The 21,299-nt window shown below is 42.4% G+C and overlaps 1 protein-coding gene across 2 annotated transcripts in view; it reads left to right on the top strand.

Annotated features, from left to right (window-relative positions):
• Tpst1 (tyrosylprotein sulfotransferase 1) overlaps positions 1-21,299 on the top strand; it is a 60,491-nt gene that overhangs the window by 21,755 nt on the left and 17,437 nt on the right. For both annotated transcript variants that reach the window (XM_021657115.2, XM_021657110.2), the window contains exons 2-3: positions 860-1,805; positions 14,963-15,161. In XM_021657115.2, coding sequence (XP_021512790.1) covers positions 961-1,805; positions 14,963-15,161 — 1,044 coding nt within the window. In that variant the 5' untranslated portion in view covers positions 860-960. The remainder of the gene's footprint in view (positions 1-859; positions 1,806-14,962; positions 15,162-21,299) is intronic.

Below are 21,299 nucleotides of genomic sequence, written 5' to 3'. Positions count from 1 at the left end.
CACACAGACTTTTTACTGTTTTAGTAAATACCCTGTCTGGGAAACAGAGCCAGTAGGATATGTTTAGGGGACACACACACACACACACACACACACACACACACACACGGGGTAGGAGGAGGTGGGACAGCGAGGAGATTGGTTTTAAGGAACTGGCTAGTGGTGATTGGGCTGCAAGTTGAAATCCATAGGAGAGTGTAACACACTTAGGCACATATGTTGTGCTGTGGACTCTGGTATAGGTGATTTGTCTTACAGAATTTGGAGCTAGTGATGGGGCAGGGAAACAATTTGAATACAGTGATCAGCATTGGATTGGACTCCCAACATTTAATACATGCTGTAATTTATTAAATATTTTGCTAAAGTTGCTGTTAAAAATCATTTGTTTTTCCATTGTGAGCCAGGTGCATAGCTTCAGATTTTTGTTAAATCAAAAAAAGCTGTTTCTGATTATAAACCTTTTTTGTCTGCTTGTTTGTTTGCTTGGGTTGGGACTCTTTTCTAGAGGTTGAGCCTAGGTCTTCATGCTAGGCAAGCACTCTGCCATTAAGCTGTGTTCCCGGCATCTTTTTATCTTGAGACGAGATTTTGTGAAGTTGCCCAGGTTGGCCTCCAGTGTATTCTGTGATGTAGGCTGGTCCTAACACAGTCTACTTGCCTCTGCCTCCTGAGTAGCTGGATTACTCGCCTGCACCACTGTGTGTGACTGGGTCGTTTTTGCTCACATTTGTGGATATTAGGCTCCTAGGATAGATAGTAAAGCATCCAGATTGCTTCAGCTGCTCTCTGGCTAAAACCATTGGCGACTGGTTTGTAAACAATCATAATGTGATCATAATCTTTGTTTTTCTACCAGATGCTGACCATTTTTCTGAAGTAGAATCTCCATGGCCTGAACATTTCGTGACAATAATTTTGAGCAAAATATATGTTTAGTAGGAAGATAACCACATCAAGATGGTTGGGAAGCTGAAGCAGAACTTACTCTTGGCGTGTCTGGTGATCAGTTCTGTGACAGTGTTTTACCTCGGCCAGCATGCCATGGAGTGCCATCACCGGATAGAGGAACGGAGCCAGCCAGCCAGACTGGAGAACATCAAGTCGACTGTGCGAACTGGCCTGGACATCAAAGCCAACAAAACATTCACCTATCACAAGGATATGCCTTTAATATTTATCGGAGGTGTGCCTCGGAGTGGAACCACGCTCATGAGGGCCATGCTGGATGCACATCCTGACATCCGCTGTGGAGAGGAAACCAGGGTCATCCCTCGAATCCTCGCCCTGAAGCAGATGTGGTCCCGGTCCAGTAAAGAGAAGATCCGCCTGGATGAGGCCGGTGTCACCGATGAAGTGCTGGACTCCGCCATGCAAGCCTTCCTTCTGGAGGTCATTGTTAAACATGGGGAGCCGGCACCTTACTTATGTAACAAAGATCCTTTTGCCCTGAAATCCTTGACTTACCTTGCTAGGTTATTCCCCAATGCCAAATTCCTCCTGATGGTCCGAGATGGCCGGGCGTCGGTACATTCAATGATCTCTCGAAAAGTTACTATAGCTGGATTTGATCTGAACAGCTACCGGGACTGCCTGACCAAGTGGAATCGGGCCATAGAAACCATGTACAACCAGTGTATGGAGGTTGGTTATAAAAAATGCATGTTGGTTCACTATGAACAGCTCGTCTTACACCCTGAACGGTGGATGCGAACACTCTTAAAGTTCCTCCATATTCCATGGAACCACTCGGTTTTGCACCATGAAGAAATGATCGGGAAAGCTGGAGGAGTCTCTCTGTCAAAGTGAGTAAATGTAGTGTTTTCTTTCTTCTTTATTAACCCTGTGTTCAGCTGATAACAATATGGACACTTGCCTCTTATGGTGGCTCTTGCCAGCACCGGAGAAGCAGAGGCAAGCCTCTGGGTTCAAGGCCAACCAGGTCTATGAAGTGTTACATGCCAGTCAGGGCCATACACGGGGAGACCCTGCCTCAGAAAAAGAAAAGATACACACAGTGTATGTTTGTTTTTCATTGCTGGGGTTTCTTTTGTTTGTTCATTTTCTGTCTTTCCATTTATGCGCACTGTTTATTCATATATGTATATAGTTATTTGTGTTTGTTTGATCAGTCCAAACCCAATTTATATGCAGCGAAAAGCCTTTTTTCACTGACCTCAGGCTTTAATGTCCATCATTCATATTCAGTGGCTTCTGATTTTTAGGTACTTTTGCAGATAAGAATAATTGGCTTTTTTTTTTCTCTTGTATCAGGAAGTACATCTACCATGTGTGTACACACTTAGTGCATTTAGTTATTTTTTATTTAGTTATTTTTAGTTCATTATAATTACTCTGTTTAGTTATTAGCATTTAGTTATTTTTAAGTGTTCTTCCCTCCCACTCTCCTTTCCTTCTTTCTCTCTCTCTTTTTTTCTCACGTTTTTTTTTTTTTTTTAGACAGGCTCTCATATGTACCAGGCTAGCTTCAGGCTCATTTGTTAGCTGGGGATGGCTTTGAACTTCTGCTTCTACCATCTGCTGTACCCACCAGGCCAAGTTTTATGCAATGCTGGACATAGACCTCAGGGCTCCATGTGTGCTAGGCAAGTCCTTTACACATCAACAGGCTGAATTTAGAAAACGTTATTGGGATGTCAAGGGCATTTTTATCTCTTCTTACAGGGGAGAGCTTGGTAAGCCACAGAAAGATCAAAGCCAGAGTTAGAATCCAGAGCTTGTCCTTGGCTGGCTTTTGTGTTTCTGCAAGGGACCGCATGCCTTGCTTCTTTGGTCATGTGAAGGATACATTGTGTTTTTACAAAAGGCTCTAAACTTTGGGCATCTAGTTCATATAAGAAGTTTGTTAGATCCAGCACGCACGAGGCAGTGATTTTAGCATTTTGTGCATTGTCAGTGTCTGCTTCCTTTCTCCTGAACTAGCCATCCTGACACTGATAACCTATTTTATTCCTGCAGTGAGGCCAAGCAATTGGAAGTTGCTATTACATTCAGGAAAGCAAATTGGTTATAACTAAATTTTACTTTTATTCACATATATTCCCTCTATTTAAACAGCTCCCTTAGATACCCCAACACCCATGCTCTTTTGGGTGGATTTTTCATTTTTGAATGCTCCTCTTTCTCCTTTAATCATGCTCAAGCCTGTATTAATTTTTGATTTGTTTTTCTAGACAGGGCTTCTGTAGACCAGACTGGCCTTAAACTCCCTGTGCTCCTGAGTCTGCCTGCTGAGTGCTGGGATTAAAGGTGTGTACCACCATCACCCAGCATATTAAAATATTTTTAATAAAACTCTAACTTGGCTTCATTAGGGAGAAAAAGAAAAGCCATGCGCTCTCCTTTTGGGCCAGCTTGCTTCCACTAAGGATACCTCCTGGATTTTTTTTTTTCCCCAGTGTTTATAACTTGTGGATGGGTGGTTCAGCTGTAGACTCTTCTGTCAGGGTCTATAATTTTAAATACTAATTTTTCATGTAGATAACCTTGAAGGAACAGCTCTGTGCTTACACCTACCCACTTTATACGTGTGTAATTAATTCTCATTTAGGTTATTTTCCTGATTGAAAGGAAGTTACAGCTCTAGTTACCATCATTAGTTTGTTGCCCTTTCCAGATAATAGATACAGTGGTTTTTAAAATATTTTTAAGGCAAGGTCTCAGTAGCGCACTGACCTTAAACTAAACTCCTGGGATAGCTGTGGATGATCATGAATTCCTGATGTTTCTGTGCTGAGATTACAGGTATGTACCACCCTGTGTCCTGGGTGGATTCTCTGAGCATACAGTATGAACATTAATTATATAGCACTTAAATTGTATTTGGTGTTGTACATGAGAGGATGTGAATATGTTCTGTGGAAATACTGTGTTATTTTATATTTGGGTCTTTAGTGTGAACAGATTTTGTTACCTGAGGAGGGTCCAGAAAGCACTTCTTCCTAAGAGCGAAGGCTGTAGTATTTCATTCCTTATGTGTATGTGTTGGCTTAGAGACTCTGTTGGTAGAAGAACCCAATTAGACCCTTAGATTCCTGAGGTAGCTATTAAAGAGGTAATTCTTCAGCAATTGTGGTACCATTCAGTTAGAGGGTATTTGGTGTGTGTAGTTGCTATACTGGGTTTGTTGTTGCTGTTTATTTTTTTTTTATATATGTAAGATTTTCTATTTGTATGTGTGCATGTGGGCATGAATAAAGGTGCCAGTGAAGGCCAGAGAGGGCTTCAGATCTCCTAGAGCTGGAGTTATAGGGGTTGTGAGCTGTAGCAGAGTGCAGCATGGCATGAGGACTGAGAACAGAACTCAGATCCTTTGCAATATGAATCAGCTTTCTTAGCCACTGAGCCGTTTCTCCAGTCCCACATGCAGTCAGGGTCCTTTCACTGTTCTTACAATGCTCTGTCCTCCAACTTTCATTCCCATAGCACTGGTCACTGCTTTTTTTTTTTTTAATTTTTTAACATTAGCCAATGTTTTGCTTTTTCTACACTGCCAGAGACTTGGAACCATAGTACATCTTCAGATTGGCATGCTCTGCTTATAATATGCATATACATTTTCTCCTCTGCATGGCTTAATAGCTTATTTTTAAAGTGTTGGATAATATCCTGTGGTCTGTATGTACCACCATTTTATTTATTCCAATGCTGAAGAGCTTCTGGGATGCTTCTGGGACTTGGCAATTATGAATAAAGCAGATTTTTGTGTGGATATAAGTTTTCATCTCATTTGCATAAACACTAGGGAACATGGTTGTCCGATCATAAAAATATAGTCAGTTTTGTTAGAAACTGCCAAACTGTCTTCCAGGTAGCTGTACTGTTTTAGTTACCCACTGTGATGATTAATTTTATTTGTCAAGTTGACACAGTGGAGAATCACCTGGAAAGGGAAATTTTTAATGAGAGGTTCTGTTCAGATGACATTAGTCTGTGGACGTGGCTGAGGGATTTTCTTCGTGGGTGAACTGCGGTGGGAAGACCTGCTCTGAGTGTGAGCAGCCCTGTTTTATGAACCGGGGTCCTGGACTGAGTGAAGAGGAGAGTGTGAGTGAGCTGCACGAAATTGCTGCTTCCTGCCTTGGCTGTGGGTGTGATGTGACTGTTTGAATCCTCCTGCCTTGACTTCTTCATAGTGATGAACTGTGGCCTGGAAATTTGAGCCATCGCACATCTTATTACTGTTTAATTTTAAGAGCTTTATTTTAGGAAATTTATCATATATGGAAATTTATCATATATATTAGTCCTTTATCATATATGGCTCATTCAAATATTGTCTGTTGATCTTGTCTTCTCAGTCTCTTGCTGGGATATTTTGTAGAGCAGAAGCTTTTAATTTTAATTAAGTCAAGCTCAGTTTTATTTTTCATGGTTGGTGCCTTTGACATAACAGCTAAAAGCTAAAATACCCAAGGATGACTGGACTTTCTGTCCCAAATTCTATGCTATTCTGAGCTTTATAGTATGCAGGTTGCATCTGTGTTCTGCTTTGTTGACTTCTGTGAAGGGTGTGTTGTCTCTGCTTTTTGTTATCATAATGAAATATCTGAGATAAGTTACTTTGTAAAGCAAACCCTGACCTTGGCTAATTTCTCAGTGGATAACAGAGGCAGAAGTATGTGGGAACAAGCAAGTGATTTCTCTCTCCCTCTCTCTTTCTCTCTCTGTGTGTGTATGTGTGTGTTTACTTACTGTTTCATTATGGAAGCTCATTCTTTTTTCTTTTATTTTTTAGATTTGTTTTCTTTTTTTTGCAACAAAAGTGCAATGACAGTAGAGACCAGAAGAGGATATCAGATTGTCTGGAGCTGGAGTAATGGGATTGTGAGCTGCCCAACTTGGGTGCTGTTAGCCAGGCGTAGGTCCTTCACAAGAGCAGCAAGCACTCTTAATCTTTTGCAGCGTACTCCTCTACTTATTAATCCTGTTTGTTTTTAAACCAGTACATAATACTTACCTTTCAATTTTTGATGAAGCTGGGCATGATTCCCAGAACTCAGAAGGCAGAGGCAGGCAGATCTCTATGAGTTAGAAGCAGCCTGGTCTACAGAGTGAGTTCCAGGCAAACCAGTTGACACTCTGCTTAGTTGAGGTCCTGTCTCAAACAAAACAAAACAAAACAAAACCAAACAAACAAACAAAAAGAACACCTACTAAAATTTGATCTGAGGTTTTTTATGTCCATGTAACTACTTAGATAACTATTTAATATGGGCTAGTTTTTAAATGTGTTTCTTTTTCTTTTTCTTTTTCTTTTTTTTTCCTTTCCTTTATTTTTTAGACTCTGGGTAGCCCTGGCTGTCCTGGAACTCACTCTGTAGACCAACTGGCCTCAAACTCAGAGATCCAACTGACTCTGCCTTCCCAGTGCTGGGATTAAAGGCCTGCGCCACTACCACCTGGCTTAAATGTTTCTTAAATTTATGTCAGTTTTGTTTTGTTATTTTTCTCATTTTATGCTTTTCTGCTTATTTGTGTGCCGGACATTGTGAACATGACTAATTTTGGACTTGGATATTTTTGTACTTTCCGTAAATACTCTATGAATATTAAGCTTTGTTCTGGAGTTCAATTAGGTTACTTGGCCAGTTTGAATGTTGAGAGTTTTGTGTTTATGATTTGTTTGGTGAGTCAGAGAACAGCTTACTTTATCCTTTTTATGAGTAAGGCCTTCCCGAACACTCTCTCTCCTAGATAGAGTTTTCCCACCTGCATGGTAGGAGCAGGCCCTGTGTTGTCTCCATGTGAGGGCTGGACCCAATTCCCTATGCATGGCTTTGGATGTTTCTTTCCCCTTATCACAATTCTAAAATCCCTGTGTTCACTTTTTCCTGTCATGAAAGTTCCTGAACACTCTTTTTTTTCTTGGAGTTTTTGCTCCATTTTTAACTTAGTGTCTACTGACCCAGCCTTCATGGCCGGCCATGTAGTATGTAGTCCATACTGGCCTTCAACTCTATATGTAGTTCCATCAGTCAGAATTTCTCTATAGAAACAGAACTAATAGAATGAATCTCTCTCGATATATAAAGGGGAATTATTGGAATAATTTACAGGCTGTAGTCTAGCTAATCTTAAAATGGCTGGCTGTGAATGGAAAGCCTAAGAATCCAGTAGTTGTTCAAGGCTGGATGTCTCAGCTGGGTTTCAGTAGATGCTTAGGCCTTCAGTACATGCTGGAGTCCCAAAGAAGTAGCTTCCAATGCCAGTGACAGAATGGATGTGCTGGCAAGGCGAGGGCAAGCAGGCAAAGAGTGAAGGCTTCCTTATATACCCTTATATAGACTTCCAGCAGGAGGTGTGGCCCAGATTAAGGGCGTGTCTTCCCATCTCAAGGTCCTGAGTCTTCCTGCCTCAGAGTCCAGACTAGAAGTGGATTCACTCCAGACCAAGCAAAAGATTTCTTACAGGTGTGTCCTCTATTCCTGGATTCTACTTCACTCCAGATGCAGTCAAGTATGGTCTTTAGTTTCTGATCTTCCTACTTCTGTTTCGACTGTTGGGATTTCTGGCCTGCACCACCAGTCTCATCTCCTCTTCTTCCTATAACGTGTTAATACATTCTGGGTTTGTAGCGGTAACTTTCCTATTCTGAGTGCTCAATCTTCTGCTCTTTCTCTGTGTAACTCAATTATGTCACTTTTCAGTATGTATTCCTAGTATATAGAGGCTGAAGAACACCTTAGACTGTTCTTCTCAGCCATCTTGGATACTTAGTCACAGCTCTGGACCCTATGCCAGTGTCACAGCTACTACAGTTTCATTTGGAATCCAATACCATTTGTCACATTATTTTCATCCTTTTCTCTTAGCTTCACAACATTGTAAATTTGCATAAAGTACTTGATATGTTTTGTTGGGGGCTGAAATGGTAGTTCAGTGGTTAAAGAACACTTTTTGCTCTTGCAGAGAATGCAAGTTCAGTTCCCAGCACCACACTGAGTGACTCACAACTATGTATAACTCTGGTTTCAGGGGCTTTGATGCCCTCTTCTGCCTCCACTGACAGCTGCACATATGTAGTGCATATACATACATCCAGGTACACACATACAATAACATAAGTAAATATCTATAAATCTTCAAAATAAGATAAAATGAAGCTGGAAAGATGGCTCATCAGTTAAAAGCATGAGCTGCTCTTGCAGAGGACCAGTGTTCAATTCCCAACACTCTCAGGATATCTTACAAAAGTATGTAATTCCAATTCCAGGGGCATCCAAAGCCCTCTTCCAGACTCTGTGCATATCAGGCACACACATGGTGCACATATATGCATACAGGCAAAACATTCATATACATAAAATGAAATTATCAATCTTCAAAACTAATGACCTGAGCTTGAGTTTGATACTGGGACCCATAGGGTAGAAGAGAACATGCATCCTCTGATCTCCATATGTGCAACACACATACCCCACACCCCAGACTTATGTACTACACACACACACACACACACACACACACACACACACGTATATATACCCCCACACTCCACACATACACACTACATACACACACATTAAATAAGCAAATAATAATTAAAAATAAAATATCTTGCTGAGCCTCAGCACTCAGGGAGGCAGAGGCAGGTGGATCTCTGTGAGTTGAAGTCCAGGACAGCCAAGGCTACGCAGAGAAACCCTTTCTTGAAAAAACAAAAACCAAAAACAAAAAAACTTGCTGTTTTAGAGTGACATGGGGGGGAAAATGGTGGAGGAAAGAACTGTGGAATTCTCTTTTTCCACAAGAGCAACATGTACACAACCCACATAAAAATAACCAAACCTATAAGAAATCTAGAAATTAGTCATAAGCTTTAAACATCTGGGTTTCTGGAGAGATGGCTGAGCAGTTAAGAGCACTTGCTGTTCTTGCAGAGGACTGGGGTTTGGTCCCAGCACTCTAAGCCTCTGATAAGAGTCTGTAACTCTGATTGCAGAGAATCCAACAAACACTCTCTTCTGGCTGCAGCAGGTACAGGCATACATGCTGGCAGAAATGCTCATAAAATAAAACTCTATTAAAAACATTTTGGGGAGTGCTTATTCATAAAATATCTGAAATTCAGCAAGAAGGATGATATTGATGGCGTTTCATTTATCCCAGCTCTGTTCATCATTCTCCATATCAGGTGGATTGAATTGACAGCCTGGATTATTGGTACTGTTTTTTTTTTTTTTTTTTCTTTTGTGGTAGTTCTGTAGAAAGCCAGTTTTAGAGCCTCTTCATTCCTCCTGACCCAGAACTTCATCACAGAAGCTGCTGAGAATGTGAAGGCCTGTTTCCACCAAGAACATTTACAGAGGTTTTGTCATGCTGCCTGAGGCAGTATATAGTAGTGTGGACAGACACCAGAAACCCTGACACAGACAAGGACTCTGGCATGTTTCCGCAAGTGCAGATGGCCTTGGTCCTGGACATGTGTGCATGCCTGGGGAAGACTTTTACCTGCCCCAAGGCTGGCTCCACAGAGGCAGGACACAAAGGCAGAGGTATAACCCCACTGGCTGAACACTGTGTCCCAGATAACACAGAGCTCTTGTGGACTTAGGCATATAAGAAACTGTCTAGTTGTCAGCTAACCCTCAGGCTGAGAAACACAGACTTCGGGCCACACACATCAGAAAAGAAAGACAGACTTTGTAGAGTCAGTTTAGAAGAAAACAACTACTGCAAACTGTATGTGTGTTCCTGAGTGTGGGGTTCACCTATGTGTGATGCCCATGTACACGTGTGTGTGTGTGTGTGTGTGTGTGAGAGAGAGAGAGAGAGAGAGAGAGAGAGAGAGAGAGAAAGAGAGAGAGAGGGAGAGAGAGAAAGTGGAGGCTAGAAGTCAACCTTCAAGTTTCTGTCTTCTGTTTCTCAAGTGCTGTTCACCATGATTATTTTGAGACAGGTTTTCCTATTGGTCTGGAGTTCACTGATTAAGATAAGCTGTCTGGCTGCTGAGCCCTAGGAATCTGCCCGGCTCCTCCTCAACAGCTCTAGGATTAGTGTAAGCATGTGCATTTTTACAGAAGTTCTGAGAGGCAAACTCAGATCTTTAGACTTGCAAGGTAAAGGTTCACGGATGGAGCCATCTCCCAGGCCCTGAATAATTTATTTTTTTTAATTAAAAACAAGCCAGAGGTAGGTAGATCTCTGTAATTTCAAGGCTAGCCTATTCTACATACTGAGTTCTAGAACTGTCAGGGTTACATGGAGAAACGCTGTCTCTAATAACAACAAAACAAAACGCAAACAAAAAAAAAAACCCAAACACATAGACCTAAATTGAGTTATGAGTCAGTTTGTTACTGTGCTGGTTAGGTGGTTTGTTTGTTTGCTTTGTTTTTTGTTTTTGTCAACTTAACACAAGCCTGGGTCATTTGGGAAAGAGAGAACTTCAGTTGTTAAATGCCTCAGAAGGACTTTACAGAGATGACTTAACGGTTAGCAGCATTTACTGCTCCTGGGTTCAGTTCCTATCACCCACGTGGTTAATTATAACAGTGTGATGTCCACAGAATGCATGTGGTGCACATACACACATGTAGACAAAACAGTCACACACAAATGAAAATGAAACAGTCTTAAAACATAAAGAGAAAACCTTCCCTGTGCAAATGCTCCTTAGTGGTGTAAAAAAGCAAGCAGAACAAGCCCTGGAGAATGCATTGCAGTGAACAGCAGCCTTCCTCTATGTTCCGCCCTGTTTGGTTCTTTTCCCTGACTTCCCTCAGTGATGGGCTGTGATTGGAATGTGTAAGTCAAAGGATTTTTTTCCTCCCCAAGTTACTTTTGGTCATGTGTATTATCACAGCAACAGAAAATAAAACCTAAGACAGTTGACTTTGAATTTTAGTTAGTGTTTAAGTGTGTGGCCCCTTGTGTTGCTCTTGAAGTCCACAACAGGCTCAGCATAATTGTAAGCAGCGTTTAACCAAGCCGGTTGGTACTTCCTGCTGGAGGGCCAGAGCAGAATGTGTTAGTGAAGGAACATTGGAGAACGGGGGTGCAGTGTTTTTACGACCACATTAGGCCATTAAAAAAGATGAAATCAGATCTGTTGTTTGTGAAGAATGCAGGGCTGGCTGGCCACACAGGAGATGTTGCCCCACAGAGAAAATAGGACAATCAGGGATGGACTGCACCAGAGCTGCTTTATCCCTACATGGAAGCATAAAGGCTGAGGCACGACCAGCATGTTGGGGAGCCGAAAGAGTGACCAAAGGGAGGCCTTTTCTCCACTTATTCATGTGTTAACTGTTACTCTAAACCAAGAAATGCTCATTGTTTCTGGGGAAAAAACAAAACAAAACAAAACAAAAAAAACAATAGAAACAGATTGTCCAGTTTTTTTTTTAATTCAGTAAATGAGGAGAAATAATCAGATATAAAATATTTAAAGTGGTCATGAAAATGAATTGTTTATTAATTTCATTCTCCAGATAATCAGATTTTACAAGATGGATATTGAGCTTGAACAGGTTGATTAGCATCAAGGAAATTAAAGATGGTGAAGAGATCACAACTGGATTATTTTCAGCCATTAGAGAACAGATAGTGTAATGTTACATCAATCATTTTTGGTCGTAAGAGTGGGACATGCCTCTGACACCTGTAGCCCAGCACTTTGGAGGTGGATCAGGAGTTAAAAGCCAAGGTCTGCTACATGGGTCAGGGTTTCTGCTGCTGTGATGAAACACCGTGACCAAAAGCAAGTGGTGTGTGTGTGGGGGAGTGTTTACTTTGCTTAAACTTCCAGATTGCTGTTCTTCATTGAAGGAAGTCAGGACAGGCACTCAAACAGGACAGGGACCTGGAGGTGTGCCACTCACTGGCTTTCTCCTTGTGGCTTGCTCTTATAGAACCTAGGACCGCCAGACCAGGGGTGGCCCCACCTGCAGTGGGCTGGGCCCTGCCCCATCAATCCCTAATTAAGAAAACGCCCTACAGCTGGATCTTAACAGAGGCATTTTCTCTTTGAGAGGGCACCATCCTCTCAAATGACTTTAGTTTATGTCATGTTGACATAAAACCCAGCACAGAGACCAACTGGGTTACTTGAGAACATATCTCAAAAGCAAACAAAAAACAGGGAAGGGGTGGGGAAAAAATGGTTCAGCAATTACGAGTGAGTACTGCTTTTGCAGAGGACCCAAGTTTGACTCCCAGCACCCGTGTTGAGCCATTCACAGCTGTCTGTAGTTCCAATTCCAGGGACCCATTGTGTGTGGTTTTAATGTCAGCTTGCCACAAGTTTAAGCTCACCTGAGAGGGAGTCCCACCTGAAGAACTGTCCTCTTTGCCCTGACTGATGTGGGAAGGCTGTAGGTGTACCTACAGTGGTACCTACTCATAGGAGCGAAGGTAAAGAAAGGCTTGTGGGGAGGGAGACTTGTGCTCACTGGGCCTGGGTGGATTTACTCTGTTGTTGCTGAGTCCTTAGCTGATAGCAGAACCAGGGTTTCCAAGCTTCATGGAACAGAACCGTGGCTCTCCAGGAAGCGACAAAGCTTCTGGCACCAGATGGGGACTGCTGAGGCACCATTCTTGTAGACTGAGTGCTGCGTGGCCATCCCCCAGTGAGAGACAGCTACTGAGGCATTGGTCCTCAAGGACCAAATGAAGTACCTGGTTCTCAGCTTCTCGGATGTGACTTGGTTGCCGTTACTATGTTAAAGCTTACTTAAATTCTAGTACACACACAAAACACACGTGTATGTGTTCGTGCGTACGCTTGTCTTTGGTTTTGTTTCTCTAGAGAACTCTGACTAAAACAGTCTCTGACACTTCTGACCTCTGTGATTACTTACACTCATGCACACACAGTACACACACTACACATAATTAAAAATAAAAATAGGGCTGGAGAGATGCTTCAGTAGGTAAGAACACTGCTGCTTTTTCAGAAGACCTGGTTCAATTCCTGGTACTAAGTGAACAACCAACCAACACTTGAGGTCCAGAGGACCAACACTGTCTTCTGACTCCTCACACACAGCCACACATGCGATACACAAATATAAAAGCAGGAAAACACCCATACACATAGCATAAAAATAATGATTAAAGTTTTTAAAATCCTTTTAAACTTGTCATTTTATGAAACTTTGATTTAATCACAATTCTCAATAGAAATCACCGGAAGGAAACTTCCAGATAAATTTTTTAATATCTCTCAGATGCAAATCATAAACAATAGCAGTTAAAAGAATTCAACTGTATATCAAAGACTGTTAAGAGCAGCATGTGCTCTTAACTACTGAGCCATGTCTCCAATCCCATTCCATCTGAATTTCTGTAGCATTATACATTTAAAATGTTTGTTAGGATTTTTAAAATTACGTGCACTTATTTTTCATTGTGTGTGTGTGTGTGTGTGTGTGTGTGTGTGTGTGTACACATGATACTGTGCTTGTGTATGGAGCTCAGAGGACAGCTTGTCGAAGTTGGTCTTCTCCCATGTTGACTGTGGGTTGGAACTGAAGTCATCAGGCATGGTGGGTGGTAAGTGCCTTCACTGCTTCCCTCTCACTTGTCCTATGCATACATTTTAAAACCATGGTTTACTGACTTTCATTCATTCCTCTTTGCATGTCCACTTCAACACTGATGCTTTAATTAGGAGGATTTGAGTTCCTGTAGTAGTTGCTGCGTCTTGTCATTCACCGATGGCTTGACAAAATGCCTGGCTGTGGTGTTTAGTCATTCAGGGTTTTGGCACTGACCCCATTTCTTGAGATGGAGTCATAGTCATAGTGGGTGCTGAGAAGGAAAGAGAGGCTGGACCTTCAGGACTGATGGGGTGCTGATTCACAGATACCTTGCCTTGCCACGTTGGTCTGTGGATTTTGAAGCACACCAGTGTGTCAAGCACCATGATTTCAGGTTCCTGGGAGACAGAGGGTGCCAGAATGGTAACTGAAAGCCCTAGTACACTTCAGGAACACATGTTGGCTACTTTCCTTCCGCTGTCCATCCTTTTAAACTATTATTTGCGTGCGTGCGTGTTTGGGTGGGTGAGCACATGTCAGAGGACAGCTTGTGGGAGTCAGTTCTCCACTTTTACCATGTTGGTCCTGGAGATGGAACTCAGGTTGCTAGGGTTGGTGCAAGTACAAGGTAAGCCATCTCACTGGCCCATACTGTCGTTCTTTATTCTTGAGACCCGGCCTCACTGTGTAGCCCTGGCTAGGCTTTGAATTCAAAGAAATCCACCTTCTTCCGTCTCCCAAGTGCGTGAGAGGTTTGTGCCACCATACCTACCTCCCAAACCATCTATACTAATGAGTTATTATGACAACATCCATCCAACTTTTTAATAATTGGTTTATAATATAATGCAGACAATTATGATTTTAATTTTAATTTTTGTATGTGTGACTGTGTGTGGTGTGTGTGAGACAGAGACAGAGGGAGAGTGTGAGTGGCCACACTGTGCGTCAGAGGACAGGTTTTGAAAATCAGTTGTTTTCTTCCATTGTTGGCTGGCAAGCTGTGCTTCAAGTGCCTCTGCCCACTGAGCTATGTTGCCAGCTCAGACAAAGAATTTAAAGGTAAGCTGGGCCTGGTGGGTCACACCTGTGATCCCAGCACTCAGGAAGTAGAGGCGGGTGGATCTCTGTGATTTTAAAGCCAGCCTGGCATACAAAAGAGAGGCCAGGACAGCCAAGGCTATACAGAGAAACCCTGTCCCAAACAATAACAAGAATTTAAAGCAATCAGAGAATTTTCAATTGTTTAACTCTTGTCTTTTTTTTTTTTTTTTTTTTTTAAATGAGAGTCTCATGTCAGACTGACCAGACTGACCTCTAACTTGGTTTTGTAGACAGGGATAGCCTGGAACTCTAATCCACCTGCTGCTTTTAGAGTGCTGGGATTCTGTGCATGCCACCATGTTTTTGTTTTGTCTAGATTTTAAGTAAATAATTGTTCATGTTTTTGTTTTCAGAGTGGAAAGATCAACAGACCAAGTTATCAAGCCTGTCAATGTGGGGGCTCTATCAAAGTGGGTTGGGAAGATACCCCCAGATGTCTTACAAGACATGGCAGTGATTGCACCCATGCTTGCCAAACTTGGATATGACCCATATGCCAATCCCCCTAACTACGGAAAACCTGACCCCAAGATCCTTGAAAACACCAGAAGGGTAAGTGAGACTCAGTAACTACAAAACCTAGACATGGTAGATTTTTCTTGTTCTGTTTTTTGTTTTTATGACCAGAAAATTATTTTAAATTACCATTGTTCTAACTTGTTGAATGCTTTATCATCAGAAGTCTATAATGTCAAAACCCTTCTTCCCAAGAGCTGTGGGGACAGTTTAGCCATTTGCTTTGCTCCGTTTGTGGGATTCGCACAAACAACTGAATTATTAGTGACCTTATTTCTGGTTTCTTTTCTCTCTCTCTCTCTCTTTTTAAGGGTAGGGATCACTTGGCTTCTAAGGTGGTATTTAGATGAGGTATGATTTCTTAACCCCGAGGGCCAGCTGTTAGCTACCTGAGAAGAATGATTTCATATGCTAGTCCTCTGTGGAAAGTCATTAATACAGCTTGGGAGATGGCTCAGTCAGGAAAACTCGCTGTTCAGATATGAGGTCCTAGGTTCAATCCCCAGATCCCATGAGAAGCCGGGCACAATGTCTGCCTCTATACACATGGGCACGTGCTCTTCCCCCAACACACATATAAGCACACACATATAATAAAAATGAATGCAGTTTGGCACGGAGAGACGGTTCAGTGGTTTAGGGAACTGGCTGCTCTTAGGACCTGGATTCGGTTCCCAGCACCTGCATGGCAGCTCACAACTGTCTAACTCCAGTTCTAAGGGATCCGGTGCTCGCAAAGAGCACTCTCTGCATGCAGTGCACTTACACACAAGTAAAACACTTATACAGTAAATAAATAAATAAATAAATAAATAAATAGGGTCGAAGCTTTACAAAACAACGTGTTAAAACCTTAAATAACTAATCTGAATTATCTTGGTGGTTAAGTCTGTTCTCAAATCATCATTTTGCATTTCTGCTTCAAAGTGTTTTTATTGGTTAAGATAAACATAAAATTTTTACAAACCAAGATACCTGAGTCAGTAGTAATTCAGGTTCCCAGGACAGTAGATGCTGCAGTCTCCCAAGTGCAGGTCAACTCGACTAGATTATCCTTGGCCTCCTTGGTAGTAGTAGCTGGGAAGAATGCTGTGGTTTGAACCCATGTGACTTGAGAATGTGTTTTATACACACTGTGGCTTTTGAAAAGGTCTCATAATGCATCCTGGGGAATGGGAGGGTTGAGAAGGATAATATTTTTGAACCATTTTTGAGCTCTTTGTAATAATGCATGCAACACTAATGTGCCTGGATTTTTGTTTGTTGTTTCACATTTAGTGTGTGTGCTGTGACACACGTGGAGGTCAGAGGGCAACTCCAGTAGTTAGCTGTATTTCAGCCCAAATCCTGTGCATCTTCAGAACTTTACCTTTCTAGTTTTTCTTTTGCCCGTGATCTCTCAGATGCTGGTAACATGGGGCAGTCATGAGCTACATCATTGTCATATACTCCCAAAGAGATCTCTGTCAGAGTTGTGTGGCTGCAGAGAACAAAGGTGGTTAGAGAAATTTATTTATGGTGGGGAACGGGAAGGCAAGGGGTAGGAGAAAAATCACATTTTGACTGGGAGTGTAGAAATCTCTAGGCCTAAAAATGCTGGTTTTCATAGCATGTGTGGAGCTCAGAAATCATGATGTCTGAGTCAGCATATCTTGGGAGTGTGTTGCCCAATTCTAAATGAAAGTCATGTGTGTTGAGGATGCTGTGACTCACACAGTGGACTAGAAGCGAGATGCTGACACATCCCGGGCCCTGTGCCCCAGCCTCTGGTCCCCAGATTGTGGCACACTGCTAGAAAGATCGCTTTCCCGCCTGTCTCATTCCCGCCTGTCCCTCTCCCATAGCTTCTTAACCTTTTTAGACTTAGCCACTTATTTGCGAATAGGACCACATATAGATCCCTCCCTACCTAAGAAATGTAAGAACATACTTACATTGCATTTCAGTGGATGCAGATCAGAGTCTCCTATTTCATAGTGTTCAAGCCCATCCATTCTTAAGGCTTTTATTATACAACCTGTTTGCTGACGACTGTGACCCTGTGCATGTTTTCTGCGTGTGCTTTTGTTGTGCTGAAGGTTCATTGTTCCTGACTGCTACTTGGGTGCACCAAAGAACCTCAGATTCCATATACAGAATCACACTTACTATCCATACTTACTGCTTGCTAGACAGAAGCCAGCTGGACTTGCTCCCTGAGGGAAGAAATCCAGACTAGGTAATAGGAATCCAGTTGCGACAAGCCTGCATGTGCATTCTGCGAGCCGGAGAGCAGATAGGAGTTGGGGCACCAGGTCAAGCCCACTGCTGTTTAAAGGCCTGTTTGTTAAACTTGAAGAATTGGGGTCTTGGATGTAGCTCAGCAGTAGAGCACTTTGCTAGAATGTGTGTGGCCCTGGATCCAATCCTTTGCACTCCCCAAAAATAGTCAAATTGAACAGAACTAAAAAGAAGTTCCAGATCAGGCTTGTAATTTCAGGATTTGGGGACCCTCATAGGCCACTTTGGTGTACCCTGGAGTTCCAGCCTGAACTTGAGAGTGAGATCCTGTCTCAAGACGAGGTTTATGCAGGGAGCTGGCTCAGTGGTTAAGAGCACTTGCTGCTCTTGTCCAGGTACCCATAAGGCGGCCCCAAACTATCTGGAACTCCAGTTCATGGGGGTCTGATGACCTCTCTGCCTTCCTGGGTACCAGGTATACAGCTAAAAATCCATAGACATAAAGAACTTAAAAAGAAAAGCTAAATCACAGTAATAATTGAAGAGGTTATGAATTTGAGAGGGGTGGAGGAGACATGGAAGGGACTGGAGTTGGGGAGGAAGGATAGAATTACATAAATGCAGTACTCAAGTGTAAAATTCTCAAACACAAAAATGTGTTTCTTGTTTTGATAAACAAGAAAGAAAAGAGGGAAGAGGAAGCAAAGCAGTTCCCATGGGAAACCTCCGTAGACCCTACCGAGCAAAGAAGTAGTAGAAGTGGGTGGGAAAGCAGGGATCAGGCTGCAGAGCCCGCAGTGGAAAGCAAGAGGGAACTTGCAGGGCATGAGGGAAGTTGGTTAACTGCCTGGACTGCAGTAGGGAGCTGCAGCAGGACCAGAGACCTGGTACGAGCACCTGCTGCACAAGCCTGACAGCCTGAGTTGTATCAGTGGAACCCACAGTGGAAGGAGAAAACCAACCACTGCACACCAGAAGGTCGTTCTCTGACCTCGGTGTGCACACCAGTGCACGCCTGCACACATGTGTATGCACACACACGAACACACACACTTTAATAAATTATAGAAAGAACTGCAGCCAGTGAAACCAGTCCTTGCTAGAAGGTACAGTTGCATTTTCAGGTGTCTGTACCCAGCCAAAGCTGCCTCCGCTTGTGCCTGTCTCTGTGCGAGGCATTCTTGTTTGTCCGGCTGTTCACCCTCACATCACCTAGCACCACAGATCCCGTCTTGTGTAGGGGGCTGGAGATGGTGCAGTGGTTAGGGTGCTTGCTGCTCTTGCAGAGGACCTGCAGATAACACCTACACACACACAAAATAAATCTTAAGTATTGTTTTGGGATAAAAACTAGATTTCTTAGACCAGCATTTACTTTTTTAAATATTTGGGGGTTTTGTCTTCTTTGGATATTGGTTTTTAATCCGACTTTTCTGTGGTCAGAGAACACACGTACACACACACACTATGGTTTCAATCCTTTAAATATGTTTAAAATTGCTTTGTGGCCAGCATGTGGTCCCAGGTTCATGTGGCAAACTGTTCTGCAGTTGTGATATTCTGTAAATGTCATCATATTCTTCAGTCTCATAACTTTTAGTTGGTTTATACATTTTGAGAAGAGTGCTGCGGTTGTGGCCTTTCTCCTGTTATTACCAGTGTTGCTACACGCATTTTGAATCTTCATTGCTGAGAGGATAACCAGTTAGAGCTTGGAGAATTAGCTGTTACCAGTATGTGGTAGCCAGCCTCCCACTGACATTTCTTCCTAGGGGTTGGCCTTGTCTGATAAGCAGAGCTGCATGCATGCTATGTTTTCCATAGCCTTTAACTCTTAATCTGCATCTTTATATTTAAAGTGATTGAGTGGCGCTGTTATGGTTAACGTAGTCTGACAGCCCCTTCATTTTTAACTCCCTACATGTGTTGTAATTACTCTGATTGAGCAGAAGTCTGCCTCAAGTGTTTGTTTCTTGTTTTTCAACTGTCTATCTTTGTTCCTTTGTTTGCCTGGTTTCTTTTGGATTAGCCTAGTATCTTTTTAGTATTTTGTTTTATCCACTGCGGCAGTTGTCTCCTCATTTTGGTTGTTCTTTGTGTGTGTCTATTACGGTTGCTCTAGAACAGGGGCTGCATTTTTTTTTTTCTGTAAACGGACGCTTATTAAATATTTTATGCATTGTGGACCACATGTATCCTGTTTTTCTTGATACAGATATTTTTTTCTGACATCTCTTCTCTTTAGCCAGATGTCTGCCTTATTAGGGTATGCTAGCTACTAATTCTCTTAGTTTGTTTTATAAGCTAAAATGTCTTTCTTTGAGAGCTGTTAAATTACATTTGTTTAGTTTGTATGTGGAGAGGTGCATTAGCGCCACTTGCCTGGCTCTATGTGTGTGTATCTGAGTGTATGTATGGGGGTGGGGGTTGGGTGGAGTTGGGAGGTAGTGGGAGAGTGGGGGTGAGTAGGCCAAAGGCTGGCTTCAGATGTCTTCCTCGCTCACTCTCCACATTATTCATTGAGCAGGGTCTCTATTGAGCCCAGGTCTCACAGATGCAACTGGCAGCTGGCTGCCTTCTTTCCACCACCCAGTCACTGGGATTGCAGGGGAGCCACCACTCCCACCCAGCATTTTTGTGGGTTCTAAGCGTATAACTTGGGTCCTCATTCTTTTATAACAGCACTTTATCTACTAAACCATCTCCTAGCCCCACTCTGGCTTTTTATTAGCTTAAAACTAAATGAACCTATCTTTTTAATTCACTGATCCTTTTTTTCTCATGAATCTAATTTACCACCCAGTGATATTTTCATTTCAGACAATGCATTTTCCAGTTTTGAATTTCCATTGCTCTTCTGAAATCTTCCGTCTCTTCATTATGTTCCTCTTTCTATGTTCTTCAGTATGTCAGTGACACTGGCCAGAAACATCTCTGAGTTGTTGCCTGAAGGGTGTGTTGTCCAAGCTCTCTGCTCAAGTGAAGCCTGGTTTATTGGCCTCCCTCAACAATAGTGTGAAGTGGAGTTAGAGTTTATTATGAAAAGAACACTGATATAGACATGGAGATGCTCAGGGCAGATCAGTATAGGGTACACTTAAGTATGGGTTCCTTAGGAGAAAGTATGGGTTCCTTAGGAGATACTTGACTCATTGTCTTTTTGTGTATGATTTTATATGTATAATTATGTGTATAATTTTGGAAGGTTCTGAATTTCTCTCTTCAAAGGAGTGCTAAGGAATTTAAATGAGATGCTAGGGTGTTTCCTGATGAGCACTCCATAGGACTCCATAGGACTACAGTGAGAAGGGAAAATCCCAGATCACAAGTGTAAAGACATGATATGGTAAACCAAGTAGTTGTTTGTGAGATTCTAAGACAGTTTCATCTGGGAAAAGAGTAAAGCTATATTCAAGATCATATTTGCTCAGTTATTAAACATGGTTCCTTGCTGTGATAACATTCTTATTTGAAATAGATTTCTCTGTATAAAAGGCCTACTGCCTCCATGTCAGCAACCTTCACAGCAGATGTTGTTCATTGTTTCGTTTTTTGCACAGAGTTTTTCTGTATAGTCGTGGCTGTCCTGGAAGTCGCTCTATAGACCAGGCTGGCCATGAACTCACAGATCGACCTGCCTCTGCCTCCTGAGTTTGGGGATTAAAGGCATGTGCCACCAGTTTTGGAATTCTTGATTCTCAGCTAGTGAGAGGCTTCAGCCAGACTTCTGAGAGAGACGCCTTTCCCTTCCTATGTCTGCTTTAAGTTTCTGTCTTTCTATCCCATGCCAGTGCTTCAGAGATAACCTCACCTTCAGGGTCTTCAACCACAGGCCTCTGGCTTCAATTGATCCTTGTTACAGCATGGTCTGGTGCTTTGTATTCAGATGGTAGTTGAATCCATCTCCCCACCTCCCCCAGATTCTTACTGTTCTATGAGCTGATCATCACATAT

This window comes from Meriones unguiculatus, chromosome 4, assembly GCF_030254825.1.
Source record: "Meriones unguiculatus strain TT.TT164.6M chromosome 4, Bangor_MerUng_6.1, whole genome shotgun sequence".
Taxonomy (NCBI): domain Eukaryota; kingdom Metazoa; phylum Chordata; class Mammalia; order Rodentia; family Muridae; genus Meriones; species Meriones unguiculatus.
Note: the sequence above shows the minus strand (reverse complement) of the source record. Positions and strands in the feature narration are given on the sequence as shown.